This window comes from Salminus brasiliensis, chromosome 17, assembly GCF_030463535.1.
Source record: "Salminus brasiliensis chromosome 17, fSalBra1.hap2, whole genome shotgun sequence".
Classification (NCBI taxonomy): domain Eukaryota; kingdom Metazoa; phylum Chordata; class Actinopteri; order Characiformes; family Bryconidae; genus Salminus; species Salminus brasiliensis.
In genome coordinates, this window is record NC_132894.1 from 35,020,957 (window position 1) to 35,032,807 (window position 11,851).

Here is an 11,851-nt window from a genome sequence, read left to right on the forward strand (position 1 = left end):
AAGGGTGTTTATATTGTATATATACTGTAGTCATCTAATAAATAGGTTCATTATTAGAGTGATAGAAATTAATATACGCTTACTCCTGAAACCTGAACGACTAACTGACTACCCTCCATAAGAGGTTACATTTTATAGCAGACGGTAAATAGGATGTACCACCGTCGTAGTCAATGGAGGATTAGAGTATTCCTGCCCTATGCTTCTAATTTAGTAATCGGCTGCTTAACAGTTGTATGTGATGTGTATCACATTTCAGGCTCTGAGACTTCCAATCACGTGTGCAGTGCAACTAAAAGAGCCGGCCTCAGACGTCAAGGCCGTGTGGAGCTAAGCCCTGATCAGCAAATCGACCCCTGGGTGAAGCTAGGAGATAGTCCAGAGAAGCACCCACACCATCCTAAAACCATGAGTGACCACAATGGGAATGACGAGATTAATGGCACGGCATCCGAAACCGCAGATCCCATCTTGAGCTCAAAGACAGGAGAGGAGAGCCCTGGTGCTAAAAAGGGGCCCCCAGTGGCTCCAAAGCCCGCCTGGGTACGCCAAAGCCTCAGAAGCATTAAGTCTGGGAAGTCGCCAGCGGAGGCTTTTAAACATCCAGACAGAAGGAGCCAAGATGCTGGAAGGACCTTCGGCGTTAGTCTGAGAGCCACTTCGTCGGCGGCGAATCAATCATTCAAACAAAAGCTCAGCTCTTTTGAGACCTTCTCTAACTCTGATGTACCAGAGAGGACAAGCCGGCGACTAGCTCCGTCCTCGTCTGTTCCTCCTCCAACAGAGAAGAGCCAGCCCAGGGTCGAGAAGGCACAACCTGTAGACCCCAACACTGCAGGGAAAGGTACAGCCACTTTGCTCAGCACACAGGACTGTGACAAACCCTCTCAGCCGGACACTTTGGAGCCATGCCCAACCACTGAAACATCTCCTGAAGCAGAGCAAGCAACCCCTGAGAAAAAAACCCCAGACCATCCCATAGTCAGCCCAGAGACGGAAGATCTGACTGTGGTTGAAGAGCCATCTCAGGATTCTACAAGCCCACCAGAGACGGAGGCTCCATCTACTGCCGAGGAGGACGAGGAGGAAGCGAGTCTTCCTGAGAAGGACTTGTCTTCTATTGGGCACTGCCCCAGAAGGTCAAGCAGTTCTAAAGATCCTCCTTCAGACAAGGGCTCATCATTGGAAGGTCAAGGAAGTCGTTCAGCAAGCTTAAGAACCAGGAGTCTACCATTGAACACCAACCCTTCTACAGATGCCTACTACCAAGGTGGTCTGGAAGGGGACATCCTTGAGATCATTCTGTCCTTCACCAACCAGGTATCCCATGCCTTGATGCGTTCCATGCAATCCCTTCCTCAGTCCCCATGCCTGAAACTAGGTAACCCTTGGAGCGCCCCACCTGGATCTTCTCAGCCTGGAGACCCTGGAGAGGAAGATGCAGGTGCTTCAGGACCAGACAGCAATGAAAAGGGATTCTCTGTGAGGTATGCCTTGATTTCAAGTACAGCCAAATAGGATAAGAATAAGAAGTGGTTCCCTGTATAACGCAGTGTAGGTTTGCAACAGCGCTCTGAGCACAGTCGATGTCTTTCATCATCTGTGCAAGAGCCATGATAAACGTATAAGACTCTTTGATGTGAAACCAGAAGAGGAAATGAAGCTTGGCTGCCTTCAACTGATACAACAGGCACACTTATCTAAAGTTCCTGTTCCGTACTAAGATAACACCATGCAAGCGCTAGCCACACTTTCAGTTCACCAAGAGACGACAATCTCTACCTTGAAGTAAATGATCGCAAGGAAGTGTTTAGAAGACAGCATAATCATTTCAACCTGCACAGCTCAAACGTACAAAAAAAAGAGGTCCAGCTTTCCAGCCTTGCGTAGTTACTGTTCTATATGTCAAAGGTAAAACACCAGGCACCGATCAGTATAGCTAGGGCCAGCTTCTCTCTGATTCTGTGCTTCTGATTTGGCTCGCAGCCTGGCTGAGCTGAGAGAGCGCACTATTGAGAGAGGAGAAGACTGCGAGAAAGATGACGGTAAACCTGAACGGCCCATGACCACACCCTCTGCAGTGTGCGCTCAGTCCGTGATCTCTGCACTTCCTCCACAAGAGATCCAGCAGATGATCCAGGAGGTCAAGGACCTCGATGAGGACACTCTAAGGGTGAGTTGAATGATGATGGGAGTGATGGGAGTGGTCAATACAGTCCTCTTTCAAGTCTTTTGGACTGTAGTTGTGTTAAAGTGATCTATCCTAACACTTGCATCCCATATTTTGTTTTATGATGTCATTTGAATCTGTTCCTTATATTGTGTCATGATTGTGTGATGAATGGACCAATAGAAATGCTCTAAAATGACCTTTTGGAGTAAAATATTTACATTGAAAAGGTAAGAAGGCCTTTTTTCTTCTGGAAAGTTGCAAGTTTGGAGATACACAGGTTCTGTGTGAAATTTTATTTATGCAGAAAGCCGTAACCAAGGGGTGGGAAATGGGGGTCGGATGTTGGCCTCTGTTTTCCCTGCTCTAAAAGACATGGAAATAAATATTCGGGGTGGAATCAGGTGTGCTTGAGAAGCAAAGCAAAAAAACCCCGCAGGAATCCGGCCCTCCATGACCAGAACAGCCCATCTCATTGCCTTGACCTGTAGGCCTATTTAGAAGGATCTGCTATAACCCATTGGTTGATCCCCATGTAGATTAGTCCAGGCTCATAGCTGAAAGAGGCAAACCGGCCCCAACCGAATTTAGGAGGAAGATGTAGACAACAACCCACTGACACGGCAGAAACCCGGGTCAAAACACCCAGTTCAAATGTAATTGTCTGCACATTAAGATCTATCCCCTTATCTGTAATGAGCCTGCCGAATTACAGGAGGCTGCAGGCAGAATCACATTAGGGGCTGCAGAAAAGGGCTGGTGGGACCATTAGTTGGTAAATCCAGCACATAGTGTAGCTGCCATCACATCCCAGTCCCCCCCAACACCAGCGAAGACATGCCCTATCAAGCTTTCAAGCCTTTGCTGCTCTTAGAGCATCATTTCCCTGCCCTCGCTTTCACCGTGCAAGGTAATCAAAGTGCAGCTTCCACGCTTTGATGGCTTTCCCAGTTTCCCCAGAGGAGCACTTGACTTAGCACTGTGCTGAACATGGACAAAAGTATTGGGACATACCTCTTAATCATTGAATTAAGGTGCTTCATTCACAGGTGTATAAAATCAAACCCCTAGCCATGCAGTCGGCCTTTCTTCCACGCATCCAACTCAACTCCAGCGTGGTTCTGTATGTAATAGGAGACACCGCTGCACCATCAACTACAACAACAAGTCAGCTGGTGAAATTTAGACCTTCCCTCCTCGATCTTCCTCCATCAGCTGTGAGTGGTGTTATTATTGAACAGTGGAAGAGTTTAGGAGGAACAGCTCACAGAGAGCAGCTCAGCGTCCACCGAGTGTCTGTCAGACCACGTAAAGTTACAGAGCGGGGTCAGGGCCGAGTGCTGAGCTCAGAGCAGAGTGCAAAAAAGCCTCCAACTGACTCAGTAACTGCAGCAGAGCTCCAGACCTGCTGCTGCCGGTAGAGCTTAGAGCGAAGGAGGACCAGCTCCGTATTAATACAGCCTATGGGTTTAGAGTGGAGTGCCATAAAAGCTCCAGTAGATGGAATGTGTAGATGTCCCAATACTTTTGTCAAAATATTTTATGTAGCACAATGATTCCTTACGTCCTACAGGTTAACGCACCAGGACAGTGAGGTCACAGAGATGTTCACTGTGGAATTAACAAGATTTTAGCCATTAGCTAAATGCTGGATGCCTGGATGAAATATGTTATATTAGTCAGGAAGACAGAAGCACAAGAAGCTGATAAGGGCTCGCAAAGTGGGCCGCTAATATCTGGGGTTAGACATTAGCCTCTCAGCAGCATGATAACTTGGTTAGCGAGCTGACAGAGCTCCACGGATACGCCCCCATCTGGAAGCCATCATGGAGGCAGCTGTTATTTACACAGCAGTAAAGCTATGATCTCTTCATGAATGCTAATATTATCACCCTCCAGCAACGTGGTAGAACAGCTGCTCTGGCAAATGAATTAGCACATCAGCGCCTAATTTACTGAACTAGCCGCTCAAATGAACCATGTGTTTAAACTGCTAGGACGTACCAGAAAGCCTGTCTTGCTTTGATGCTGAGAGATTTACCCTTACTGTCATTCCTCAGCAACTGGAAGACATTCATGTAGTGATTCTTCACAAGGAGGAGGGAGCTGGCTTGGGTTTCAGTATTGCCGGTGGTATCGATCTGGAGAACAAAGCGACTACAGTGAGTACGACCTCCATGTCCATGTTGGCCTCCTCCGCAGCCAGCCAGCCCACCACCAGATTCGTTTTAGCCCACCTAATGCTAACTGACAGCCAGTTGGAGTCTAATAGAAGCACCGTTCCTCAAATTCCTTTCACTTTTGACAGGGTTCTTCAATGTGCTGAACACCAGGAGCCAGTTCTTTCAAAAGTTATCCAAGTGTGCTTAGCTTTCTGGATCAGATTAACATTTGAGATCCATTTCAGCAGCTATTACAGAGCCTTAATGCAATCTCAGATGAGCATCTGATCCGATATCTTTTGGCAGACTGGTCCTGACGACTTTTAGCCGAGTCATTGTAAATCATGTTTCCCATCCTGAGAGCTGAAGGCCTTTTTGTCAATGTTTGCTACTCAGAATGCAATGAATGTTCTTAGCTTTGTACTAAGCTTTGCACTGTGCGTCCAAATATTTGTGGACAGTTACTCCAACAAAAGATTCTCCAGCAGATTATGCACTTTTTTTAAATACCCCTCGATTTCGGAAGAAACAAGGAATGATGAGGCGTCCCAATACTTTTGTCCAACCTCCCAGGTTCACCGGGTTTTTCCCCAAGGCCTAGCTGCTCAGGAAGGCACCATTGAGAAAGGAGACGAGGTTCTGTCCATCAATGGGCAGACTCTGAAGAATGTGAAGCACAGCGACGCTACGGCTGCGCTCCGTCAGGCTCGAGACTTGAAACAGGCAGTGGTGGTGGTGTGCAAGAGTAAGGAGGCAGGCAGCAGCGGAAGCAATAACGCTAACGCTAATGACTCCAGCTGCAGCAGTGGCACAGAGCAAAGCTTCACAGGTACATTAAAGCCAGTTTCACACCATTAACTACTGTACTCTACTGTACTGTACTGTAATGTACTGTACTCTTCTTTACTGTACTCTACTGTACTGTACTCTACTGCACTGCACTCTACTGTACTGTACTCTTCTTTACTGTACTCTTCTTTACTGTACTCTACTGTACTGTAATGTACTGTACTCTACTGTACTGCACTCTACTGTACTGTACTCTTCTTTACTGTACTCTACTGTACTGTACTCTTCTTTACTGTACTCTACTGTACTGTGCTCTACTCTACTGTACTCTACTAAACTGTACTTTACTGTACTATAATCTACTGTTCTCTTCTTTACTGTACTCTACTGTACTATACTTTACTGTACTCTACTGTACTATATTCTACTGAACTGTACTTTATTGTACTGTAATCTACTGTACTCTTCTTTTCTGTACTCTATTGTACTGTACTTTAATGTACTCTACTGTACTTTCCTGTACTGTACTCTAATGTACCGTAACCCTACTGTCCTTTTATTTGATAGTCAGTCTGTAATAACTGTTCCAACAAATATATATATAACCTTAGAAAGTGAAAACATCTTAAACATCTTATAACTGTAAGAATATTATACGATTATTCAACCTATTTTGGAGATAATGATGATCTAATTTCAAGGAGTAATACTTGTTAATTAATACAACAATTATCTCACACTATCTCATTATGACGATTATTTGGAGACCCCTCAGTAGATTATCTACAGAAAATCTTAATTGTCATTGGTTTTATCATTTAGAATTAGGACCAGGGTTAGTGTTAGGATTAGGTTTTGAGTATTGGGTATTGTAGTTAGGGTCAGGATTAGGGCTAGGTTGATGGTTAGGGTGAGGATTTGGGTTGAAAGTATGGTTATGATAAGGACCATTGGTTTAGGTTTTGGGTTAAAGCTCTGGTTAGAATTAATACCTTGGTAATGGTTAGGATTAGGACCTTGGTAAGAATTAGGATAAGGACCTTGGTAAGGATTAGGACCTTGGTGAGGATTAGGATTAGGACCTTGGTAAGGATTAGGACCTTGGTGAAGGTTAGGATAAGGTTTTGGGTTAAAGCTCTGGTTAGAATTAATACCTTGGTAATGGTTAGGATTAGGACCTTGGTAAGGATTAGGACCTTGGTGAGGATTAGGATTAGGACCTTGGTAAGGATTAGGATTAGGACCTTGGTAAGGATTAGGACCTTGGTGAAGATTAGGATTAGGACCTTGGTAAGGATTAGGACCCTGGTAAGGATTAGGATTAGGACCTCGGTAAGGATTAGGACCTTGGTAAGGATTAGGACCCTGGTAAGGATTAGGATTAGGACCTCGGTAAGGATTAGGACCCTGGTAAGGATTAGGACCTTGGTGAGGATTAGGTTATGGGTTAAAGTTGTGGTTAGGCTCAGAATTAGGGCTAGATTTGGAACCAGGGTTTTGAGTCGAGGTTCGGGTTACAGGTTGGGATTGGGTTTTGGTTTAGGGTCGGGATTAGGGCCAGGTTTAGGGTCAAGATCAGGGCTGGAGTTAGAATTGATTTGGGGTAGAATTTATGCTTAGGGTCAGGTTTATGACCAGGGGAAGGGTTAGGATTTGGCTTTGTTTTAGGGTTGAGATTAAGACCAGTGTTAGGGGAAATTAAGGTCTTTCATTTAATAGATATTTATGTTAATTAAGTTAATACACAGTACGAATCCTCAAAGCGTGTATGAATCTATGGATCTGCCAGTGACAATTTCACTATAAGATGACTTAATATGTAAATCTGTCCAGAAACAGGTGCAATAATGTCATAATAACTGTAATTAACAACTTTTACAACAAATCTTTCTGCCTCAGCAGATGAAGGTGGTGACGTCCTGAATCTGGAGTTAGAGAAAAATGCAGGCGGTGTGGGTTTTAGTCTGGAGGGAGGAAAGGGCTCCATTCATGGAGACAAACCGCTGGTCATCAGCAGGATCTTCACAGGTAGGACTTTCCATGGCTGGAACGAGTGGATGGTGCAACCTAAGCCATTGTATTCCAGAACTGTCCAACATTAAGGTCCTAAGAGGAGCACTAGCTCTAACACTCGTCCCTTTACCGGTGTGTTTATGTGTATTTGTAGGCAGCACAGCCGAAGAGAAAGGCCTGCAGGTCGGCGATGAGCTGCTGCAGGTCCAGGGCTCCGTCCTGCAAGGCCTTGCACGGTTTGAAGCCTGGACCCTCATTAAAGGCCTCCCTGAGGGACCGATCACCGCCATCGTCAGAAGAAAGAAGGACGAACAGAACTAACTCCATAACAGAAGTACTGTAAACAACCTCCCCGAAGAGCTCGGGCAGTGCTAGTGAACAGGAGAGGGGAGGATTAGCACCAGGATTAGGACTACTTTCGAATCAGAGGAGAATCTAATATAGAATTAAGTGTATATATATAGCGGTTTGCAATATGCCAAAGATGTTTACAGTAGATGGGAACACAGATGTAACATAATAAACAATAAGGGTGAATTTAGTCGAAGGCTGAGCTTAATCTGCTTCTCTCAAAGGGCGTTTTTATTTTTTCACCATTATGTTTGTGGTATCATTGGCTTATGCTGACCAGAGCTGATGTTTTTTTTAAGCTATTTTCATTCATGTAAAAACTGTGTTCATTACTGGATTATGATTATATATGAGTGTATTTCAAAGAAGAAGATTCTCAATCAACCAAATAATGTCAGGTAAAGTCAGGTTTACCCAAAAGGAGAGGAGCTAAGGGACATTTCTATTACACAATCATCACATTCGGCCTAACTGCTGCACCCAGACATTAAACCTGACATAAATCTTCTAGGCATTTCTATGTAATTAAGCCTGACCTTAGCATAGGTTCAGAAGACCACAGTAAAACACCTGCTACACTGAATTTACTACATTCTGATGTTTGTTTGCTATTGTGTTAAATTTGGTTGGACTCTGCTTAGGGACAATGCAATGCAATCCTCATATACAGAATAATGAGTAACTGTCTCTACTGACCAGGGAAGAAGGAAAGCTTTCTACTAGATTGGGAGTATTTGTGAGAATTTGATTGCATTCACTGACAAGAGCGTTAGGGAGGTCAGAATGTTGGATGATGATGATCACCAGCTCACCTCATCATCCCCAACTCCCCCCAACTCATCCCATTCAAAAGTATTGAATTGAGCATCATCCATCCTTCCAGAGAACACTTCCAGTGCTGGGAGTGCTGGGGGGGCTTTATACCCCTCTAGCTCACACCTGGCATTAGGCAGCATGATGCCAATAGAGTCATATGTATTATCTGCTCCAGAGAGTCCTATTCTATTGGCAGTACTTCTTCTCTACAGGGACTAGACAAGATGTGTCTCATGTGTCAGCAATGGAAGCGACTTTTTTTTAATTTGCTCAATGCATTCATATGAAAGGGTGTCCACAAACATTTGGACATATAGTGTAGTTTCTCAAGGTCTCAGTTGGACTCAATAGGACTGAAGTAGATTGTGTAGCAGTATCTCCTTTTATTTTGCACCATCCATCCATCCACATTTAACAAGATGCCCAGTCGACACTCAGGAACAGCAGCCCCACTACATGATGCTACCACCACCATGCTTCAGTACAATATGGTGGTTGTTGAGGAACAGGCAGTGTTCAATTGTATTTCTTAAACATAATGATACACACAATTCAGTGGATCATTTTAATCATCCTTTTAGTGATCAGGGGTCTATTTAGAGGTTAGATTAGATTCAGAAGTATAAGCACTTGTAAACAGCCTTTCAGAACGAAGCTCCTATGCATTGCGTTTATGGATGCACTGCTTACAATTACTGCCTTCGTACTGTTTTTGTACAAACTCAGGAGTCAGGGATTCATGGTAACTTGACTGCGCTCAAGTTTGCCTGTTTTGATAAGAGGATTTGCACAGACTCTGTAAATAGAGACCCAAAAACATTTGTATGATGTCTAACCAGAGTATTTAACCAGATCAAGCCTTAATGAAGGAGTTTGTTTTCGTGGAACGGGACGTTTTCACAAGCGCATGCAAGAACAGACAATAAAGCCAATCAGGGTCTTTCTGAATTATGTTTGAAGGGTTTTTCAGAATAATGCAATAATTTCAAAGCAAACAGACAAAGCTGTCACAGTATGTGCTGTGATTGCAGTGGTTACAGTGATGGGAATTTTATTTATTTTTAGGGTCCAAAAGAAGTCCAAAATGATCAGAATATCAGCTGGATGTTGTTTATCCTTTTTTGTTTTTATTTTTTTGTACAGAGGAATTTCCTAATATATGAGATGATGCTGTTTGACTGAGTGTAAAGGGTTACTGTATTATTTCCCCCCAAATTATCCCAATAAAATCATTGATCATGCACAGCAACAACCTGGTACTTCATATTATTTATACATTACATTATAGACTCACTGATAAATGCAGGAAGCAAACCAGTCAAGATACGCCATACACCAAAGGTCAAGGAGGTCATCATATTTTTATTTGATGCTGGTGGAATTAATATGTGTATATACTGATTTTATCATTGATTTGATTGGTTTTAAAATTGATTGATATGCTTTTCTAATAGACAAACAGTACATTAAAGGCATTTTCTTCAGCAGCAGCTGATTTCAGACAAATATCACATCAACACAAACTGCAATGAACAGAAATACAGAAACACTGGAATAATCAAGAGGTTACATGGTCAGAACATGCATAATAATAATAATAATAATACTACACTATTATTAATAATAAATAATATCTAAAAAATGAATAAAAGGTAAAACCGTGAAGAAAGTTACACCAAATTCAAGTATATGTAAATTCAAATGCAATATTAATATAATAATAATCATCATCATCAAATTCATATATAGTAATAATATTAATAGTAATAATAAAAACAATACTTTACATTTATAATAAAAATAACCATATTTACTTCAAAGTATACTTCAATTATATAATAAAAAGAATACTACTAATAATTTATATTATATAGTGGTTATAGTGGTAATAATATATATAGTATTATTGAATTATTATTGAATTATTGTAAAATAATAATACTAATTCTAAAATATATATAGTAATGATAATACTAATATGTGATGCTGAGTATTTAACTTCATCACAGCCACACCAAAGTCAAGCATTCAATAATTACAATTAAGTTATAATAAAAAATAATAAGAAATATTAATTGAAAATAATAATAAAAAAACAAAAGTCTATGATGACGCAGAGTTGTCCAACACAACTACATCAAAGTCACACATACTTCAATACTTCAAATAAAAAACAGAATTATGCACAATATGAAAGTGCCACAAACATGCAATCAATCAAATCACTGAGCACTAATCGCACCAAACACACTAAACACATGGTCATGCTCTTCAATGCAACACCAGTGAAGACATAAGACATACACCCTAATCAGACCTTAATAACACACCCTAAAAACCCAGTGGTTCGAATGGACTTGATTCGTGATTAATATTGATTATTGATTAAATAAACGAATCAAGTAAACTCAATACAGCGCTTTTCTCAGCGCACAGTACCGACATGGTCCCTCTGATATTGTGCAGCTTATAGAGATACAAGCTTTCCGTCTCCAGTGTCAATGTAGTCACACAAGACATGTCTGATGTCTGAAGTTTGGCTTCTTTTGCGTTACACTGGAGCTATTGTGCTAATGTAGCTAACCGGTAATGGACGTCTAGGTCACCCAAAAGCTTACATCAACAGTAACTAACACCATACTGAAGGGCAGCATTCATAAGGCTACATAAGCCTTTCATGACAACTGACATAAGCCTACAAACACAATTATAAAGGCTTAGTCCAATAAGTGTCAGTTTATTATTTCTTAATGAGTCTTCCTTGTAGTAATTTGTCCAAAAAAGACATTTAATACTAAAAAATTGGAAGAAATACTGAAAAAAAAATTGTTCCAATCCTGGCTAGTGCGCCCCCTAGAGGTTCCCAAGAAAATTCAGTTTTGTTGCATCTACGCCACAGCAATGTACAAAGCAGAAAAGCATCTGATTGGCTGCTCTCCACACTGCTCATGCCTCACTAAGCCCCGCCTCTACACGCTCGAGACCCACTGATTTTGAGGGTGAATCTACTCTTCAGCCCAATTTAAATCATTAATAAAAAAGGAAAATCACTGGACAGCTGAACACACTAGGAAAATAATGCTAATGGCTAATTTTGTCCTGTCGCTAACATGATGGTGGGAGAGGAAGGGCCATCCTACCCACCCAGAGAAAGTGAGGACAGCTACTCTGTGGTACTCCCAGTCACAGATGGCTGGCTGTGCCATCACCAGAGACTGAACCAGCAATCTGCTGATGTTAGGTGCCGACGCTTAGACAGCTGGGCCACTTGGGCTGTGAATTATGAGGTCAGTTCACCCCAGGAAGTGTCATGAGCACTGACTCCTATGTAGGGCTATGTCAGTTGTCATGAAAGGTGTCATACAGCCTTACAATCACTGCCATTCAGTAAAATGACACTGTCGCTGTTGGGGTCCCCGTTGTCTGTTACATTAGCCTCACGGCTAATGCTAACTTCAGCATCCTGTGCACACTGGGCTTTTCAGTGAACTGCTCCTGTAAGACTTTAATATTTTACTGCAGTTTAATGTTCAGAAATCACCACAGCCCG

At 42.2% G+C, this 11,851-nt stretch overlaps 1 protein-coding gene across 2 annotated transcripts in view; it reads left to right on the top strand.

The window, feature by feature from the left end:
* The window catches only part of il16 (interleukin 16), a 32,844-nt gene extending 23,291 nt beyond the window's left edge, over positions 1–9,553 (top strand). The window contains exons 16-21 of one of the 2 annotated variants that reach the window (XM_072660855.1): positions 260–1,487; positions 1,987–2,173; positions 4,231–4,332; positions 4,906–5,161; positions 7,021–7,149; positions 7,289–9,553. In XM_072660855.1, coding sequence (XP_072516956.1) covers positions 260–1,487; positions 1,987–2,173; positions 4,231–4,332; positions 4,906–5,161; positions 7,021–7,149; positions 7,289–7,455 — 2,069 coding nt within the window. In that variant the 3' untranslated portion in view covers positions 7,456–9,553. The remainder of the gene's footprint in view (positions 1–259; positions 1,488–1,986; positions 2,174–4,230; positions 4,333–4,905; positions 5,162–7,020; positions 7,150–7,288) is intronic. The other variant, XM_072660856.1, reaches the window with a different exon arrangement.
* Positions 9,554–11,851: the final 2,298 nt, after the last annotated feature.